This window comes from Elephas maximus, chromosome 4, assembly GCF_024166365.1.
Source record: "Elephas maximus indicus isolate mEleMax1 chromosome 4, mEleMax1 primary haplotype, whole genome shotgun sequence".
NCBI lineage: Eukaryota > Metazoa > Chordata > Mammalia > Proboscidea > Elephantidae > Elephas > Elephas maximus.
The window spans coordinates 28,651,583-28,672,289 of NC_064822.1; the positions used below are offsets into that span (position 1 = coordinate 28,651,583).

The 20,707-nt window shown below is 42.0% G+C and overlaps 2 protein-coding genes across 12 annotated transcripts in view; one reads left to right on the forward strand and one right to left on the reverse strand.

Moving 5' to 3' along the window:
* PDSS1 (decaprenyl diphosphate synthase subunit 1) overlaps positions 1–18,090 on the reverse strand; it is a 76,197-nt gene extending 58,107 nt beyond the window's left edge. For 4 of the 5 annotated variants that reach the window (XR_007517061.1, XM_049881806.1, XM_049881803.1 and 1 more), the window contains exons 1-4: positions 17,902–18,090; positions 4,504–4,568; positions 3,717–3,837; positions 107–237 (exon numbers count right to left, since the gene is read on the reverse strand). Coding sequence is in view for 4 of the 5 variants with exons in the window: in XM_049881806.1 (XP_049737763.1) it covers positions 107–237; positions 3,717–3,837; positions 4,504–4,568; positions 17,902–18,030 (446 nt within the window). In the remaining variant the exon portion in view is untranslated. Of the gene's footprint in view, positions 1–106; positions 238–3,716; positions 3,838–4,503; positions 4,569–17,529; positions 17,682–17,901 lie in introns of those variants that run through there. The other variant, XM_049881804.1, reaches the window with a different exon arrangement.
* A 37-nt stretch (positions 18,091–18,127) lies between these two features.
* The window catches only part of LOC126074907 (protein adenylyltransferase SelO-like), a 55,408-nt gene continuing 52,828 nt past the window's right edge, over positions 18,128–20,707 (forward strand). For 3 of the 7 annotated variants that reach the window (XM_049881783.1, XM_049881784.1, XM_049881787.1), the window contains exon 1: positions 18,128–18,734. In XM_049881783.1, the coding sequence (XP_049737740.1) occupies positions 18,488–18,734 (247 nt within the window). In that variant the 5' untranslated portion in view covers positions 18,128–18,487. Of the gene's footprint in view, positions 18,775–20,707 lie in introns of all 7 variants that reach the window. The other 4 variants (XM_049881786.1, XM_049881788.1, XM_049881789.1 and 1 more) reach the window with 3 other exon arrangements.

Here is a 20,707-nt window from a genome sequence, read left to right on the forward strand (position 1 = left end):
ATTCTTACCCATATGCTACTTATTAAAGGGGAAAGTAAATAGTAACCCTGGGAAAGAAGAATACCCAAATGTAGAAATGACAGAGGAGTGAAAGGAAGTAACTCACCGGGAGTTATTATGATGAATATTACACGCTCGAGCCATTAGCACCACAATAACTGGTCGAAAGGCTTTTCCTTTTCCATCAAAGTAGTACTCAGTCATTTCCTTAAGTTCTGCTGTAGATATGAGTAATTCCTGAAACAAAGTTTCTGTGTCAATGTGGCATCACCAACTGCACAGAAAGTCAACAGGATGGAAGAATTCTGTTTCTTCTCCAAAATTTTGATTTGATTATAATATATGCATCTCAATTGAGAAATACAACTCAGTTGGAAAAGATTCCAACACTGCATGCCCACAAACCTGGCTGTCCTGAAGGCCAGGCCGTGAGCAATGACTGGCTTGGCCCTGAGTGACAGAAGTGCTAGAAGCAGGTCCTGCCACTGCCCCAGTGACAGCTTTGAACACCAGATGAGTCCAACAGTGAGCATGAGTGGGGAGGCAGCACTAGGTGGCCAGGGACTCTGGGCATGACAGCTATATAGAGGAAGGAACAGGGGCTGGTTAGCAGCCTGAAGCATGGAGGCGAGAGGAGAAAGAAGTGGGGGTGAGGGCCAGTGCCTGCTGGGAGCCTACGAAGTGGGAGGCTGGTGGTGCCCCGGGTGGGAGGCAAAGCTGTGTATAAGGGGCAGATAAGATTGCGGTAGGGGAGAAGTGGGGTCAGTAAGTCTGGCTCAGCCTTTATTTACCTAAAGACATTCAAAGGTTCTTAGAGGAAGTATAAGATATGCTTGGCCTGATTGTGAGGACCTTACAATTAAGTTGTACAGACAAAATTTTAAAACATAAAATATTCAGCGAATAATATACTGCTAACCTGAACAATGTCGCACATTAAATACATTAAATGTCCAGAGAAATGACAGATCAGCGTGGGCTAGAAAAACTGAACATTTCATGGTGGAGATAGGCTTGAACCCAGGATCAGAAGAAACGGGATTTTGATTCATGAAGAGGAAGGTGAACCTTCCAGGTGATGGTGTGTGGGTATGTTTTTGTTGTATCTGCTGCTCAAGGGCTTGCTTGATTGAATGAGACTTATCCCCAGAAGCAGTAGGAGCTAAGAACAGGCCCACCTTAGCCAGGCACAGGTGAACGTGACCCAGCAGGCCAGTCGTTAACTCACTCAACTATCAACTCAGTGCCAAACACTGTAATAAACACAGAGGTTACAAAAATAGGTCAGCCCCTTGCTTGCCGGGAGCTCAGAATCTAGATGGGGAGAAGTAAAACAATAACTGCAATTTAACACTATACAACGTGACAGGTGCTCTCACTGAGGTTAGCAGTCACTCCAGGAGCACAAAGGAGGGACTTCTGGCTCAGGCTGAGACAGGGAGGAGGAGAGGAAGAATTTTCATTCTTGACAACAGAAATGAGGGTGGCCTGACCAAGATGGTAAGGACTAAAGGAAAAAGGCTAGAAGGATGTGGAGAGGGAGGAGGAGGGAGAAGTCAAGGATCCTTCCCAGGTTCCTGGGTGGTACCTTCAGTGAACTGGGAAAACAGGAGAAAAAACAATTCATAGGGGAAAACTATGGTTTCAGATATGTTAAGCTTGAGACAGTCATGGGCACTCCTTGGGGCTGCCCAGTAAGCACTTAAGTATACGGGTTTAGGAGAGAAGATTTAATGATCAGTGGCCAGTTATTGAGTTGCCTCTGACACATGTACCACCCTGGGGTGCAAATGGTTAATTCCCTCAGCTGTTAACTGTAAGGTTAGAGGTTCCAGTCTACCCAGAGGTACCTCAGAAGAAGACCTGGAGAGCTACTTTTTTTTTTAAATTGTGCTTTAGGTGAAAGTTTATAAACCAAGTCAGTCTCTCATCCAAAAAGCCATATACACCCCGTTGTGCACTCCCAGCTGCTCTCCCCCTGCACATTCCTCTCCACCCTGTATTCCCTGTGTCCATTCAACCAGCTCCTGTACCCCTCTTCCTTTTCATCTCACCACCAGACAGGAGTCGCTTGCATAGTCTCATGTGTCTACTTGAGCCATGAAGTTCACTCCTCACCAACATCATTGTCTATCTTATAGACAGACAGGCCAATCCCTGTTTGTACACTTGGTTTTGGGAATGGTTCCAATGAAGATCTACTTTTAAAAAAGCAGCCATTCAAAACCCTATGGAGCACAGTTCTATTCTCACACATATCAGGTTGGCATGAGTCAGAGTCAACTGGATGGCAACTGATTTCAGGGACATTATTTAGGAGCTCTGAGTATAGAAGGCAGTCCCTGGGTGGTGCAAAAGGTTGGTGTACTCGGCTGCTAACCAATAGGTTAGAGGTTTGAGTCTACCCAGAGATGCCTGGTAACCTACTTCCGAAAAAAACTGAAAACCCTACAAGGCACAGTTGTACTCTGACACACATGGGGTTGCCATGAGTTGGAGTCAACTCCATGGCAACTAATTGCCACTGGGGTGGGGTGGAGGTGATAAAAGAGGAACTCAAGAAGCAAAATGAGGAATGGCCTGAGGGTAAGGAAAACCAGGAAAGCGGGGAAGCGGGGAGGGGGGGGAACAGAGTTTTAAGGAGGAGGGAATTGTCAACAGTGTCAAATGTTCAAAACAATCAAGAGAGATACAAACCAAAAAGTGTCACTGCACTTAGTAAAAGGAAATTATGGATGACCTTGGCAAAAGCAGTCACAGAGGACAAGCTGGAGAGGAAGCCACAGTGCAATGGTGAAGAAAACACAGAGGCGCTGAAGAGAAACAGAGGTAGAGAATTCTAAGAAATTTGACCGTAAAGGAAGGGAAGGAGTGATATAGATTCAAGGGATGGTCCTTTTAAAAATGCACATGAAGAAACTGGAGCACCTGAAGTAGATATGAAAGAGACAATAAAACAGAGTTTGCAGATACAGGAGAGGCAGCAGGCCACTGCTGGTGCACTCTAAGGAACTGAAGAGGAGGCAAAGGGGCTGCCCTAGGAGGGAAGGGGAGACACACTTCTCTGAGATGGGAGGAAAGGAGGTAAGCACATAGGTGGGGGCAGACAGCTTGTCCATGGAGACAGAACAGGAGTGGAGAGAGCTCCTGCCTTAGGGGCTCTATTTTGTCTATTAAATAGGAGGTGATGCTGCTGTGAGAATCTGAGAGTCATTGGGATGGGGGCTTGAAGAAACTGGAGAAATCTGAAAGCTGACAAGGGGGATGTAAACATTTCTGGGCAGCATTTTAGAATCCACATGAGGCTGGGGGCCACTGAAAGTTTTTGGGAAAAAGAGCAGAACTTGGGGCAGTCTGGCACTGATACTGAGAGTTAGATGAGGAAGACAGTAGCAGGAAGCTTCATGTTTCAAGAAGCTTGCAGTAGGTGATGTAAATGATGGCAAGAGTGAGGTAATTCATTGTAAAATTATGTACCGCTGGTAGCATTTTTTCAGTTCCCCAACCCTGCAAGAATCTCTTCCCGGACAGTAACATGCCTGACATCCTCAAAGCTGCCCAGCACTGGGTTGTACATAGTTGTTGCTCAAGAAACATTTGAAACTTGACGTGCACAAATTGAGTTGGTAATGGCATCGTGCTTATCTGAAAAGCTGCATGGGCTTTTCATAACTCTAAACATCAACGTGACCTGACAGCACAGTCAAAGGTCTTACCTTTCTAATGTCCTCATAAAGACCTTTCAAGTCTCTCCAGCCAAGTTTAAATGGATCGGTGTACTTCTCACCACTCCGTGTTTTACTGCGACAGCACACTGCTGGTGTTGTATGATGAAACCTGGGACCAGCAAAAACGTACACAATGTAAGACTGGGTGCTGTTCTATTGAGATGACTTCATTTTTAAGTAACAATGATATAGATGCATGTATATACATATACATGTACAGAGTCAGATGATAAAAAATTAAGCCCAAATACTTAGGGAAATTAAGCATGAATCCAAAAGAGCATTATGATTTAGAAAAACATACAGAATTTTGTTCTTGCTAAACAGTGCATCAATAGTTCATTTTTAGAGCCAGGACTTAAAAAAACAACAACAACAACCCGTTGCTGCTGCATTGATTCCGACTCATGGAGACCCTAAAGGACAGAGGAGAGCTGCCCCGTAGGGTTTCCAAGGAGCACCTAGTAGATTCAAACTGCCGACCTTCTGGTTAGCAGCCGTAGCTCTTAACCACTGCGCCAGCAGGGTTTCCAACCAGGACTTGGAGAACCTACAAATTCAAAGAAAGACTAAACTATGTTCAGTGTGGGGCTGGGTTAAGTTTAAATTTTATTGCCAGTTTTTGAGAAAAGGCAGAGACCACACACAACAGATGCATGGCACTTAGTTAACCAACATATTACATTTATTGGACTAGCCCACTACAGTTTAGAATAGAAACTTACTAGCAACATGATTAATAATTTTAGTAGTTGAATATGGATCATAAACTTACTGTGATATCCTATACACATTTGGAAAGGCAGATGTTAAACTCTTCACAAGATTAAAATAGGGCATCTATAAAAAAAATCAAAAAATTCATAAGAAAAATATTCCTGACAACTTCAGTTTACAACACTGGATAATAAAAACTCCCATAATTCATAATAAATATAATCTTTATCTTTTAATTGCCCATTTATAGGTGGATTGTAAACTTTAGAAAAAGGATAGTTTCAAAAAACCAGTTTCCTTTTCAAGTTACAAAAGCAAAGAAGTCAATGGGTTTGTATTTATTTTTTATTAACTTTTATTGAGCTTCAAGTGAACATTTACAAATCAAGTCAAACTGTCACATATAAGTTTATATACACCTTACTCCGTACTTCCACTTGCTCTCCCCCAATGAGTCAGCCCTTCCAGTCTCTCCTTTCGTGACAATTTTGCCAGCTTCCAACTGTCTCTATCCTCCCATCCCCCCTCCAGACAGGAGATGCCAACACAGTCTCAAGTGTCCACCTGATACAAATAGCTCACTCTTCATCAGCATCTCTCTCCTTCCCACTGTCCAGTCCCTTCCATGTCTGATGAGTTGTCTTTGGGAATGGTTCCTGTCCTGGGCCAACAGAAGGTTTGGGGACCGTGACCGCCGGGATTCCTCTAGTCTCAGTCAGACCATTAAGTATGGTCTTTTTGTGAGAATTTGGGGTCTGCATCCCACTGATCTCCTGCTCCCTCAGGGGTTCTCTGTTGTGCTCCCTGTCAGGGCAGTCATCGGTTGTGGCCGGGCACCAACTAGTTCTTCTGGTCTCAGGATGATGTAGGTCTCTGGTTCATGTGGCCCTTTCTGTCTCTTGGCTCATAGTTATCGTGTGACCTTGGTGCTCTTCATTCTCCTTTGATTCAGGTGGGTTGAGACCAATTGATGCATCTTAGATGGCCGCTTATTAGCATTTAAGACCCCAGACGCCTCATTTCAAAGTGGGATGCAGAATGTTTTCATAATAGAATTATTTTGCGAATTGACTTAGAAGTCCCCTTAAACCATGGTCCCCAAACCCCCGCCCTTGCTCCGCTGACCGTCAAACCATTCAGTTTATCCCGGAAACTTCTTTGTTTTTGGTCCAGTCCAGTTGAGCTGACCTTCCATGTATTGAGTATTGTCCTTCTCTTGACCTAAAGCAGTTCTTATCTACTAATCAGTAAAAAAGCCTCTCCCACGCTCCCTCCCTCGTCACCACAAAAGTATGTGTTCTTCTCAGTTTATACTATTTCTCAAGATCTTATAATAGTGGTCTTATACAATATTTGTCCTTTTGCCTCTGACTCATTTCGCTCAGCATGATGCCTTCCAGGTTCCTCCATGTTATGAAATGGTTCACAGATTCGTCACTGTTCTTTATCAATGTGTAGTATTCCATTGTGTGAATATACCACAATTTATTTAACCATTCATCCGTTGATGGACACCTTGGTTGCTTCCAGCTTTTTGCTATTGTAAACAGAGCTGCAATAAACATGGGTGTGCATACATCTGTTCGTGTGAAGGCTCTTATTTCTCTAGGGTATATTCCGAGGAGTGGGATTTCTGGGTTGTATGGTAGTTCTATTTCGAACTGTTTAAGATAATGCCAGATAGATTTTATGGTAGTTCTATTTCGAACTGTTTAAGATAACGCCAGATGGATTTCAAAAGTGGTTGTACCATTTTACATTCCCACCAGCAGTGTATAGGAGTTCCAATCTCTCCGCAGCCTCTCCAACATTTATTATTTTGTGTTTTTTGGATTAATGCCAGCCTTGTTGGAGTGAGATGGAATCTCACCGTAGTTTTAATTTGCATTTCTCTAATGGCTAATGATCGAGAGCATTTTCTCATATATCTGTTAGCTGCCTGAATATCTTCTTTAGTGAAGTGCGTGTTCATATCCTTTGCCCACTTCTTGATTGGGTTGTTTGTCTTTTTGTGGTTGAGTTTTGACAGAATCATATAGATTTTAGAGATCAGGCACTGGTCGGAGATGTCATAGCTGAAAATTCTTTCCCAGTCTGTAGGTGGTCTTTTTACTCTTTTGGTGAAGTCTTTAGATGAGCATAGGTGTTTGATTTTTAGGAGCTTCCAGTTATCTGGTTTCTCTTCGTCATTTTTGGTAATGTTTTGTATTCTGTTTATGCCTCGTATTAGGGCTCCTAAAGTTGTCCCTATTTTTTCTTCCATAATCTTTATCGTTTAGTCCTTATGTTTAGGTCTTTGATCCACTTGGAGTTAGTTTTTGTGCATGGTGTGAGGTATGGGTCCTGTTTCAGTTTTTTGCAAATGGATATCCAGTTATGCCAGCATCATTTGTTAAAAAGACTATCTTTTCCCCAATTAACTGACACTGGGCCTTTGTCAAATACCAGCTGCTCATATGTGGATGGATTTATATCTGGGTTCTCAATTCTGTTCCATTGGTCTATGTGTCTGCTGTTGTACCAGTACCAGGCTGTTTTGACTATTGTGGCTGTATAATAGGTTCTGAAATCAGGTAGAGTGAGGCCTCCCACTTTCTTCTTCTTTTTCAGTAATGCTTTGCTTATCCAAGGCTTCTTTCCCTTCCACGTGAAGTTGGTGATTTGTTTCTCTAATCACATTAAAAAATGACATTGGAATTTGGATCGGAAGTGCATTGTATGTATAGATGGCTTTTGGTAGAATAGACATTTTTACTATGTTAAGTCTTCCTGTCCATGAGCAAAGTTATGTTTTTCCACTAAGTATGTCCTTTCTAATTTCTTGTAGTAGTACTTTGTTTGTTTTTTTTTTTAGTACTTTGTAGTTTTCTTTGTACAGGTCTTTTACATCTTTGGTAAGATCTATTCCTAAGTATTTTATCTTCTTGGGGGCTACTGTGAATGGTATTGATTTGGTGATTTCCTCTTCGATGCTCTTTTTGTTGATGTAGAAGAATCCAAGTGATTTTTGTATGTTTATCTTATAACCTGAGACTCTGCCAAACTCTTCAATTAGTTTCAGTAGTTTTCTGGAGGATTCCTTAGGGTTTTCTGTGTATAAGATCATGTCATCCGCAAATAGAGATAATTTTACTTTCTCCTTGCTAATCCGGATGCCCTTTATTTCTTTGTCTAGCCTAATTGCTCTGGCTAGGACCTCTAGCACAATGTTGAATAAGAGTGGTGATAAAGGGCATCCTTGTCTGGTTCCCGTTCTCAAGGGAAATACTTTCAGGCTCTCTCCATTTAGAGTGATGTTGGGTGTTGGCTTTGTATAGATGCCCTTCATTATGTTGAGGAATTTTCCTTCAATTCCTATTTTGGTGAGAGTTTTTATCATAAATGGGTGTTGGACTTTGTCAAATGCCTTTTCTGCATCAATTGATAAGGTCATGTGGTTTTTGTCTTGTTTTATTTATATGGTGGATTACATTAATGGTTTTTCTAATATGAAACCAGCCTTGCATAAAAATACTGGTATAAATCCCACTTGGTCATGGTGGGTTAATTTTTTGATATGTTGTTGAATTCTATTGGCTAGAATTTTGTTGAGGATTTTTGCATCTATGTTCATGAGGGATATAGGTCTGTAATTTTCTTTTTTTGTGGTGTCTTTACCTGGTTTTGGTATCAGGGAGATGGTGGCTTCATAGAACGAGTTAGGTAGTATTCCGTCATTTTCTGTGCTTTGAAATACCTTTAGTAGTAGTGGGGTTAAGTCTTCTCTGAAAGTTTGGTAGAACTCTGCAGTAAAGCCATCCAGGCCCGGGCTTTTTTTTGTTGGGAGTTTTTTGATTACCGTTTCAATCTCTTTTTTTGTTATGGGTCTATTTAGTTGTTCTACTTCTGATTGTGGTAGTTTAGGTAGGTAGTGTTTTTCCAGGAATTCATCCATTTCTTCTAGGTTTGCAAATTTGTTAGAGTACAATTTTTTGTAATAATCTGATATGACTCTTTTAATTTCAGTTGGGTCTGTTGTGATGTGGCCCATATCGTTTCTTATTCGGGTTATTTGTTTCCTTTCCTGTATTTCTTTTGTCAGTTTGGCCAATGGTTTATCAATTTTGGTAATTTTTTCAAAGAACCAGCTTTTGGCTTTGTTAATTCTTTCAATTGTTTTTCTGTTCTCTAATTCATTTAGTTCAGTTCTAATTTTTATTATTTGTTTTCTTCTGGTGCCTGATGGATTCTTTTGTTGCTCACTTTCTATTTGTTCAAGTTGTAGGGATAGTTCTCTGATTTTGGCTTTCTTCTTTTTGTATGTGTGCATTTATCCATATAAATTGGCCTCTGAGCACTGCTTTTGCTGTGTCCCAGAGGTTTTGATAGGAAGTATTTTCATTCTCGTTGCATTGTATGAATTTCCTTATTCCCTCCTTAATGTCTTCTATAACCCAGTCTTTTTTCAGGAGGGTATTGTTCAGTTTCCAAGTATTTGATTTCTTTTCCCTAGTTTTTCTGTTATTGATTTCTAGTTTTATTGCCTTGTGGTCTGAGAAGATGCTTTGTAATATTTTGATGTTTTGGACTCTGCAAAGGTTTGTTTTATGACCTAATATGTGGTCTCTTCTGGAGAATGTTCCATGTGTGCTGGAAAAAAAAAGTATACTTTGCAGCAGTTGGGTGGAGAGTTCTGTATAAGTCAGTGAGGTCAAGTTGGTTGATTGTTGTAATTAGATCTTCCGTGTCTCTATTGAGCTTCTTACTGGATGTCCTGTCCTTCTCCGAAAGTGGTGTGTTGAAGTCTCCTACTATAATTGTGGAGGTGTCTATCTCACTTTTCAGGTCTGTTAAAATTTGATTTATGTATCTTGCAGCCCTGTCATTGGGTGCATAAATATTGAATATGGTTATATCTTCCTGGTGAATTGTCCCTTTTATCATTATGTAGTGTCCTTCTTTATCCTTTGTGGTGGATTTAACTTTAAAGTCTATTTTTTCAGAAATTAATATTGCTACTCCTCTTCTTTTTTGCTTATTGTTTGCTTGATATATTTTTTTCCGTCCTTTGAGTTTTAGTTTGTTTGTGTCTCTAAGTCTAAGGTGTGTCTCTTGTAGGCAGCATATAGATGGATCATGTTTCTTTATCCAGTCTGAGACTCTCTGTCTCTTTATCGGTGCATTTAGTCCATTTACATTCAGCGTAATTATAGATCAGTATTTTAGTGCTGTCATTTTGATGCCTTTTTGTGTGTGTTGTTGACAATTTCATTTTTCCACTTACTTTTTTGTGCTGAGATGTTTTTCTTTGTAAATTGTGTGCTCCTCATTTTCACAGCATTTGACTTTGTTTGCTGAGTCGTTACGTTTTTCTTGGTTTTTATTTTGAGTTATGGAGTTGTTATACCTCTTCGTGGTTACCTTAGTATTCACCCCTATTTTTCTAAGTAAAAACCTAACTTGTATTGTCCTATATTGCCTTGTATCCCTCTCCATATGGCAGTTCTATGCCACCTGTATTTAGTCCCTCTTTTTGATTATTGTGATCTTTTACATATTCACTTCAATGATTCTCTGTTTTGAGCATTTTTTTTTTAATTAATCTTAAGTTGTTTTTGCGATTTCCCTATTTGAGTTGATATCAGGATGTTCTTTTCTGTGACCTTGTGCTGTGCTGGTATCTGATATTATTGGTTTTCTGACCAATTTCGTTTAGTATTTCTTGTAGCTTTGGTTTGGTTTTTGCAAATTCTCTAAGCTTGTGTTTATCTGTAAATATCTTAAATTCGCCTTCATATTTCAGAGAGAGTTTTGCTGGATATATGCTCCTTGGCTGGCAGTTTTTCTCCTTCAGTGTTCTGTATATGTCATCCCATTGCCTTCTTGCCTGCATGATTTCTGCTGAGTAGTCTGAACTTATTCTTATTGATTCTTCCTTGCAGGAGACCTTTCTTTTATCTCTGGCTGCTTTCAAAATTTTCTCTTTATCTTTGCTTTTGGCAAGTTTGATGATAATATGTCTTGGTGTTTTTCTTTTTGGATCAATCTTAAATGGGGTTCGATGAGCATCTTGGATAGATATCGTCTTTCATGATGTCAGGGAAGTTTTCTGTCAGCAGATCTTCAACTATTCTCTCTGTGTTTTCTGTCCCCCCTCCCTGTTCTGGGACTCCATTCACATGCAAGTTATCCTTCTTGATAGAGTCCCACATGATTCTTAGGGTTTCTTCATTTTTTTAAATTCTTTTACCTGATTTTTTTTCAGCTATGTTGGTGTTAATTCCCTGGTCCTCCAGATTCCCCACTCTGCATTCTAATTGCTCGATTCTGCTCCTCTGACTTCCTATTGCATTGTCTAATTCTGTAATTTTATTGTTAATCTTTTGGATTTCTGAATGCTGTCTCTCTATGGATTCTTGCAACTTATTAATTTTTCCACTATGTTCTTGAATAATCTTTTTGATTTCTTCAACTGCTTTATCAGTGTGTTCCTTGGCTTTTTCTGCAGTTTGCCTCATTTCATTTCTGAGGTCATCCTTGATGTTCTTGAAGCATTCTGTAAATTAGTTTTTTATATTCTGTATCTGATAATTCCAGGATTGTATCTTCATTTGGGAAAGATTTTGATTCTTTTGTTTGGGGGGTCGTAGAAGCTGTCATGGTCTGCTTCTTTATGTGGTTTGATATCGACTGCTGTCTCTGAGCCATCACTAAAATATCGTAGTGATTTATTCTATATTTGCTCACTGAGTCTTATCTTGTTTTGTTTTCTTTCAATATACGTGGATGGGCTACTAGATTGTACTGTCTTGATTGTTGTAGCCCTTGACTTACTTATGACCTATTACCAGCTGGCTTGGGCTGTTACCAGATATATATGCCTGAGTCCATTCACTATTCTTGAGTGGAATCTGATTTTGGGTCATCAAGTGTGTGATGCACCGTAACACCTACCCACCTTGAGAAGTAGTGGTGATAGTTGTGTGCACCTGATTCTATTAGCAGCTGGGGTTCACACTCCAGGGGGGCAGGATGCTGACAGGCTTCCCCCAAGTATCAGTGAGGTAGGTGTGTCTCTATTCCTAAAGCACCTTGGTGGGAGGGCTCTGCAGCTGTATTTTAGGCCCGCAATGCAAGCACCTCTACAGATTGGTAGGTGTCACCCTCCTTAGACCCCTAAAGCAGGAGGCCAGGTGGTCTGGGGGGAGCTTCAGCCCTCAGTTCTCTGTTGTGGGTCAGTGAGGGCTCTGTTGAATATACAGAGATATCAGACCTGGGAAACTTGTTTTTCCAGTAAATCCGCTAAAAAAAAATGTAGTCAGATCTCTATCAGAAATGCCTTTGCATTATAACAGCCAACTTGTTCCCTGTAGGGATGAAAGCCCGAGATATGGATCACATATGCTTGGCTGGAACTGGTTCTGTGTTTTTAGTCCAATTAGGGAAGGATTTTTGGTCCCTGGGTTTTTTGTGGTGGCTTCTCTCAGGCTGGAAGAACGGGTTAGGAAAAGACCAAAAAAAAAAAAAAAAGCGCAGTTCACTCTCTGGCTCAGGAAATTCCAATGTTAATGAAGCCGCCTGGGAAGGGGAGAGGACGGTTCAGAAAAACAGGAGAGAGTAGCACCCCGGAATATAGACAAAGTTACTTATCTTGCTTGGGAAGACTATTTCATCTGAGACTCCCAAGGGGCAGGTCGCCTATGTGTGCTGGCTGGGTAGAGATTGCCCCCGAGGGTCAGGTCCGCAGAAGCCGCAGTCAGTTCCTCCACTGTCAGTCCAAAGCCCAGCGTCAAGGTTCCCTGGCTGGGACGCTGCATTCCCGGCTCCAAACCAGTCACTGCCTCCTGGGGACTTCTCCTCCTGCCAGCCGTGTCGCCGCACCGCCCACGCGGACTGGCTGGGCCCCCAGCCAGGATCAGTTCAGGGGGGTAGGGCTGCGCCCTGTGTTTGCGCTGTGACAGGATGCCGTGCTCAGCTCCCCTGCGCCCAGTCCAAAGCCCCGCGCCAAGGTTCCCTGGCTGGGACGCTGCACTCCCGGCTCCAAAACCAGTCGCTGCCTCCCGGCGACTTCTCCTCCCGCCAGCTGTGTCGCCGCGCCACCCATGCTGACTGGCTGGGCCCCCTCCCGAGGTCAGTTCCGTGGGGTAGGGCTGTGCCCCGTGTTTGTGCAATCACAGGATGTTGTGTTCAGCTCCCCTGGGCCCAGTCCTAAGCCCGGCGCCAAGGTTACCTGACTGGGACGCTGGTTTCAGGCTCCGAAAACCGTCTCTGCTTCCCCGTGGTTGTTCGTTCTCCTTCTCTGTCACTCAGGTCAACTCTTTAAATCTGTTTGTTGTTCAGGGTTCGTAGATTGTCATGTATGTGATCGATTCACTTGTTTTTCCGAGTCTTTGTTGCACGAGGGATCCGAGGTAGCGTCTACCTAGTCAGGCATCTTGGCCCCCCTCCTGGTTTTGCACCTCCTGGTTTTGTATAATGTATTCCTTATCTCAGAGTCAGCTTCTGTATTCCTTCCTGTCATGGACTGAATTGTGTCCCCCCAAAATATGTGTCAACTTGGCTAGGCCATGATTCCCAGTATTACGTGACTGTCCACCATTTTGCCATCTGATATGATTTTCCTATGTGTTGTACATCCTATCTCTATGTTGTTAATGAGGTGTGATTAGTGGCAGTTATGTTAATGAGACAGGACTCAATTTATAAGATTAGGTTGTGTCTTAAGTCAATCTCTTCAACGGTTTCGGGTTTTTTAGAAATCTAAGAGAAAAGAAAGGGGAGGGGGTGGGCAGCTTATACCACCAAGAAACAAGGGCTGGGAGAACAGCCCATCCTTTGGACCCAGGGTCCCTGAGCTGAGAAGCTCCTCAGCCAAGGAAGATTGATGACAAAGACCTTCCCCCAGAGCCAATACAGAGAGAAAGCCTTTGCCTGAAGCTGGCACCCTGCATTTGGACTCCAAGCCTCCTAGACTGCGAAAGAATACATTTCTCTTTGTTAATGCCATCCTCTTGTGGTATTTCTGTTAGAGCAGCACTAAATAACTATCCTTTCAGATCTGAAAAGTATGTAGTTTTCAAACAAATTCTTTCCATGTAAATAAGACTGACCATAGAAAAGTAAAGATTAGTATTATTCACATTTTTAAAAATTCTTAAGTTGGTTTAAAACAAAGTATAATCAAAGTCCAAAAGAACACCAGCTCAGATAGTAAAAAGATTTCAATACTAAATAATTTACATTTCTATTAAAAAAAAAAAAAAAACCCACTGCCGTCGAGTCAATTCTGACTCATAGCAACCCTATAGGACAGATTAGAACTGCCCCAGTATAAACACTGCCTGTTTTAAGTTATTGTTCCCAAAACATACTTGAGAAATAATGTTAAAAAAAAAAAAAAAAAAAACCCAGCAGCACATTTCGATATTAACTTAATCAAAAAACAACTGATCACTCCTAAAAGATTCAGAGGTAGTGACAACAAATATTAATTCCAACAATTATGGCCAGGAATTATGACAGGCATAGGGGATCCAAAGATACAGATCGCCAGTCTCAAAGAATTCAGGGGACACAGGCATTTTAAAAATTATGAATTTACTAATCTAATGTGTAAGGGCTCTTAGGAAGAACATTTTGAAAAGCACTTCTACAAAAAGGACTAATTTAGCACAACAATAAAAATAAAACTAATCTACTCTATTCATAATAAAGCCTTAAAATGCTTTTACATGTTATCTCATTTGATTCTAACAGTTACTTGCTTTAATAAACCTGGGAAACCTGAAGTTCAGAAAAGTCAAGTCTGAAAAATTCAAACGCAAATATGTTTACAATACATCAAACAAAAATGGCTGTCTACAGAACTGTGTGCATATGATTCTGCTTAAAATTAGAAACACTAAAAAATTCTACACACATGCATACGTGAAAATAAAATACACTCAGAGACAATAGGATTTGTGAGCATATAAATCAGAGTGATAAAATTAGTTATTTTGGAGTAAATAAGATCGTGGGTGTTCTTTGTTTTGCTCCTTTTTCTTGTACATATTTTCTGATTTTTCTGTAATGAAAATGAATTGATTTAGAAATAATAAAATAACAATAAAGGTTGACTTTGTCAGGCAGTGGTGAAATAGGACAGTCTGAGTTTCAGTCTTTCTGCCATGTAGTTGTTGTTATTATTGGTTGCTATTGAGTCCAACTAATGGTGACCCCAAATGTTACAGAATAGAACTGCTCCGTAAGGTTGTCTTGGCTGTAATCTTAATGGAAGTAGATCACCAGGCTTTTTCTTCCATGGTACCACTGGGGTGGGTTCAAACTGCCAACCTTTAGGTTGCCAAACACTGTTTACGTCATTAAGCCAATAAGAACACTTACACCATCCCAGGGAATTACAATGTCTGTCCCTGGGTGGCGCAAATGGTTCAGCTTGACTTGGAAGACAGGCCTGGAGATCTGCTTCCAAAAGGTCACAGCCTTGAAAACCCTATGGAGTAGTTCTACTCTGCACACGTGGGATTGCCATGAGATGGAGCTGACTTGACGGCAACAAACAAGAGAACAAAGTGATAATCCTCCCTTTGGATTTTACAATCATATGACATTTAACCTACTACTTTTCGTTTTTATGGGTAATAAATTCATAGGAATTCATTATACTACTCACAAATAAGGATATGCTAATGGCTTGCTACGAGTCAGAATCGACTTGTCAGCAATGGGTTTGGTTTTGGTTTAATGGAGGAGTGCCAACTATTCAGTCTGAGGGCTAATTATATTCCTTTAACCTGTGGTGAAGGGTTAAAATTACATAGTTAATACAGAGTGCTCTGGCCGTATAGGAGTTAAAAGCAGGGTCTTAGGAACACAGATTTTGACTCAAATCCCAACATTTCCTAGTTGTGTTACCTTGTGCTATCTTTCTGATAGAGAGATGTTGAGTTTAATTCAGAGTATATAAATAAAGCCCTTAGCTCAGAACCTAGTACACAGTATATATTTAATACAATATCTATTATATTTTCTCCTTCAGGAATACCTTAGGGCAAGCTTTTCCAAAGTGGGGTTACAGGCACTCAGATGAGCAGTTAAGTATTAAAAGGGAGTTGTGGAAACTAGAGCTGTGACACTTAGGTGTGCCACTATTAGCAGAAGCAACAACCATTTTTCCAAGAACAAATGTTCTTTTACCTTTCCATCACATAATCTCCCTGGCAGTCCACCTTGCCTCCCATGGATCTTCTTTTTAAAATAAGAGAAAATGCTGGGTAAGAAGCAAAAGCGCAGTATTGACAAGTGATTCGGCACAATCAGATGCCCACTGGTTTTTGCCTATTACAAGGTTTGTTACACTATTAATGGAGAAGTCAGAAGAGTATATAAACACCAGGAAGTGGTAGAGATGAGCTGGAAAGCCAAAGCTGGCTTTATTATGGTTGCTCTTCACCTCCGAGGATTATCAGGCCCTGAGAGACTCAAAGCAACCAAAACAATGTGCTAGAGGCAGACGCCAGAATGTTAATTGCACTAATTTATAATGAAAAATATCACTGACACATGAATCAGAAGTATGTTATGTTGGTATTGTCAGTGCAGTCCCTCGTGGTCACCAAGTAGACATGGAAGTCATCAAGTATATTCTTGTGTCTGAGAAAGATGCTTTGTGCACATGGAATCAGGAAAAGGAGTGTCAAAGGAAAGTATCCAGTGGCATTAGATGGTGGATGCATCCATCTCCTCAAATAATGCTCACATCTGTGGTCCTGGAAATATTCGAAGTCTGACTAGGACCATACTGAAATGGATTCCAGTAAAGCCTATCTTTCTGATACCTTTTCCACCTTCTCCCACTTCTACAGGCAGTCCCCAGGTCATGAGCATTTGACTTATGTACAACCTACAATTATGAACCACTCCCCGTAAAACCTATTATTTTAAAAATTCAAGATACGTATACTGGTTCATAACAACAAATGGGCGTTACTTTGCAATATGCACCAAAACATTATTACGTATTATTATGGTAAAGGTGCTTCAGTGTATCTGGAAGTGTTTCTTTAACGTTTTTCATGCATAGAAAGGTAACTATATATTATATACGAAGACAAACACTTGACTAAGGTTAGATGTGAACCGTACCTAACTATCCCCACTTACGTACAAATTCGACTTAAAGACAGACTTAGGACCAGAACTCATCCATAATCTGGGGTCTGCCTGTATGTTCTTTCTTTAGGAATGTAACGTATTCCAAAGAAGTTACTGTCTAGACTGTTCACTAGCCAGCTGCCATTCTCTCCCTAAATGTCCATTTTGGATAATATGCATCAACTTTGGTACAAAGTAGACATTTATACATGTGATAAAACATTACAATTTCATATTGGTGAATGGTGTCTGACAGGTACATGGACATATGAAGTGTACCAAATCTGACTGAAACCAAAGAGTCTTAAATTCCAATAAACTAACAAAAAAGGTGGGCGGGGGTGTGGGGAGGGAGGGCTTTTCAAATGGGAACCCAACACTAATCAATTACTATGTGACTTAAGAAATCTCCAAAGGGCCCCGTGGGACCATAGATTTTGTGCAATTATGCATAACAAAACGGGTCTACCCCATAGCATGCTGAGAATTAACCACCACAAAGTGCAGAACTCACAAAACCATAAAATCACGTCAACTTACAGGTGTTAAATGGACTGGAAGGGGAGAAAAGAGATTGAGTCCAGAGTGTGGGAGGTAGAAGGGAAGAGCCTCAAGGTGTCAAAGTTATTGCTGAGATTCTGACTTGACTTCAGTCAAATTAAAGATAATCCCAAATTCCTGTTTCCGACATCCTCATACCTTTTCTTCTTTTACTGCCCTTGCACCCCCATCCAGGTATGCTCCCCCTCTTAAGCAAGTGCTCCAAACCCCCCCAAAGTGTTGTATGAGTAAAATCTCGTCCACCCTCAGCATCGGACCTGCATTCTCCGCAAGACCTTTTCCTACTAGTCCGAGGCCAATTTGATCCTCTGTATCTCTGAACTCTCGAAGTACCTTTTCCCTAATGTTCCTGGAAAGTTCTGTTCTCCAACGCCCGCTGCAACTTTACCTTTGTCCATACCCTAAGGAGACAATGTGACCACTCCTTTGTTTCCTCTGGCACTTTGCTCCTCGCCGCTCCCTCCTCAAGTTCCAAGTTCTCCCTCTTTCTCCAGGATACCGCTCTGCGCCCCTATGTGGGGCGCCCCTCCCTCAGGCAAACGCTCGGCGGCGACCCCATTCCGTTCCACCACGCGGCTTCGTCCCATCCCAGGCAACCCGTGCCCCACCCCAAGCCAACCCCATGGCCCTCGGCCCACAGGCCCCTGGACGCGCCGACCCCGGCGCACGTGCTCGCTCGCTCCCATTCATTCCGCGGCGCAGCTGTCATTGGCGCCGTGACCTCTGTGCCCCGGCCTCGGCGCGCGCTTGCCGGCCTCACCTTCGTGCCGGCACCCGCCGAGGGGCGCGTCCAAGACGACCCCGCACGGCCCGGGGCGCCGGGCCCTGGGCTCCGCGGGGGCGGCCTCCAGGAGCAGCAGCGCCGCCACCGCCCCCAGCATGAAGCCATGGTTCGAGTCTGAAAGTCGCGGCAGCGGCTGCGGCTCCGCCTATGGCCCCCGACGGTCCTCCTTCCGGGACCCGGAGCCGGAAACCTGGCACAGGAAGAGCTTCGGCTCCGCCCGGACTGGGGCCTCCTGTTCTCCCTCCTCCGCGGGGCTGGGCCGCCGGCCTCACGGAACCTCGGGCGTCTCCTAGGCACGGGAGCCTGCGGGGGCGGCGGGACGCCCGGGCCGTTCCGGGAAAGTGGCGGCGGGGCGGCGGCTGGGCCCTTCGCCTCCCCGCCGGCCTGACGCGGGAGAAGCCAAGAGTGACCCCCGAGCCCTTCCCTGCCGCTTGGAGGGTCTGTGAACTAAACCAGAAACAGCAAAGAGGTACCTTTTGAGGACCGACTCTTAGCAAGAAATATCGCAGAGCGCCAAACGTCCAGCGACTGACACTTTTGATCTGCGTGTTTAGGCAGAAACATGACTCAAAAAATCGGGTTCCCGCTCTGCTGCTCAGTCTGGAGGCGACAGTTCGTCTGTCTGTTTCTCTTGGGTGTGACCAAGCACGCTGTTGTCTGCTGCCTGTTGCAGTCTGTCCTTGAAGGAAGTGTCAACTTTACACACCTTACCTGTAACCAGTCAAAGCAGCATCAGGGCTCTTGTGAAAGAGAAGCCAAGTTAGCCTCATCTTTCGACTTCTGGACTCTTTCCTGTGAAAACACTATAGGTATATCGTGTGGTAGTTTGGCAGTCTTGCTCACATCCGGGTATGTGAGTCCCGCTGTTAGGTGTATTGAGCTGTGTGAAATTTTTAATACCTGACAATGTTGAACCTGCTTGTATCCAGCCCAGGAGGTACTGGAGAGTGTACAAGATTGGTACACCATGTGGGTTAGAAAGACCTTTCTTAGTTCTATGCCGCGTCTCCTCTTCTCTTGGTAATGAGAGACAGAGTGTTTAAAACAGAACCTGTGATAAAGAAAGAGCAAGTATCTTGCCCAGGGATATACAGTTAGTAAGTGTAGTACTGAACAATTTTTAGACCATTTTCATTTAGAGATTGTTTTAGCCAAATTTAAAACAAAAAACCCTGCATCTTAGTAAGATACTATGGCATGCCTAAGTAGGGGAAGCAGAAAAAATTGATAAGGCTTCCAGTACCACAGTGTTAAGTAAACTCTTGGTGAATAAAAATATCCCACCAATAGGGCATGCAGAAATCAAAAGTAGTTCTTTTGACCCAGCTAGGCCAAGAATGAGTCTAGGAAGTTAAGAACGTTGTCCACGCTGTGCAGGTAGCTACCAAAGAGGAGACTCCTCTTGTGCACAGTCTAGAAACGACTTTGGTCTTTTTTTTTTTTATTGCACTTACACTAATGAAACAACTAGAAACAACCAGTTGTTGTGTGCTGTCCAGCTAATTCTGACTCATAGCAATTCTATAAGACAGAGTAGAACTGAGCCATAGGGTTTCCTAGGCTGTTATCTTTATGGGTATGTTCCCAGATTTTTTTCTCCTGCAGAACCGAGGGTGGGTTCCAACCGCTGTACTTACTGATAAAAATGGAATAGCTATGTAATTGAAAGCATTTGCAAATTTGTCATTTCAGTGTTGGAAGGTCAACTGTACTCTAAGACATTTTCTTGCCACGTTGATGTTACTGTGAGAAACGTGCTATCTATGGGAGCATGTTTTACAGCTAAGAGAAGATGTTAAATTTAATAATGTATTACTATGTCTTGGTTCACAGTACTTCATAAAACATCTCATCCTGATGTTGTTAGGTCAATAATGAATTATCAAGGTATTACTGGTAAAAACGAGGTTCAAACATAGTTTCATTGAAAGGTTAGGTATTTTTGTAGATTTCATATTCTTATGCAAAGTTGTGAATCCTAAAAAATTGATTTGTGGAATAACTATAAAGGGTTAATATGTTTTTGGCATTTTTGCTGGGGTTTTTAGCCTATGACCGATTAGTAAATTGTAAGAAGGGTGAGAGCTGCATACCTTTAAAGCAGTTAGCCTTTTTTGGTCCATGGCTAGTGATGGCAGGTATTAATTAATCAGCTACTTTGTCATATATGAATCAATTAGTACAAAATTGTAATTACTAATGGAACATTTTATGCTGTCTATGCTCTGTCAAACTGTTAGAGCATCATAAAGGAGAGTGTATTAATTATATAATTTAGTCCATTCTCACAGAGAGGCTCTCCTGTAAAAGAAAATACACTGTTGATCTGCTTCTCTGAATCATATTGTCAGGTTTTCTGTGTTTCTGTGTTTTCTGTGGCAGATGCTGAAATCGTGGGTTTTTTTGTTGACTGCCCATTCATTCTCCCATGGTACTGCCTCTTTTGCCATGTACTTAAGGGAAAGTTTAAAGGGTTAATTCTGGCCCACATTTGCCTGTTTTTATTACTTGTATAGCTTCCTTTATAAGGAAGCTACAAGGTAGCTCTTATTGCTATTATAACTGACTTTTAGTTCACCTGGGCTTGAGTGGAATAAATAGGAATTATTCCAAACCCTTGAGCAAATTGTTTAATGCCACCTGTCTCCACTGATTTGAAATATTTTCATTATAGAAGAAATTCTTACATGTACTTTGGACTGTTCCTGTATCGAGTCCACTGATCTTTCCATCTATTCTCGGGCTAAAAATATTTTTAGTTATTGTATTTTAATAATTTCTA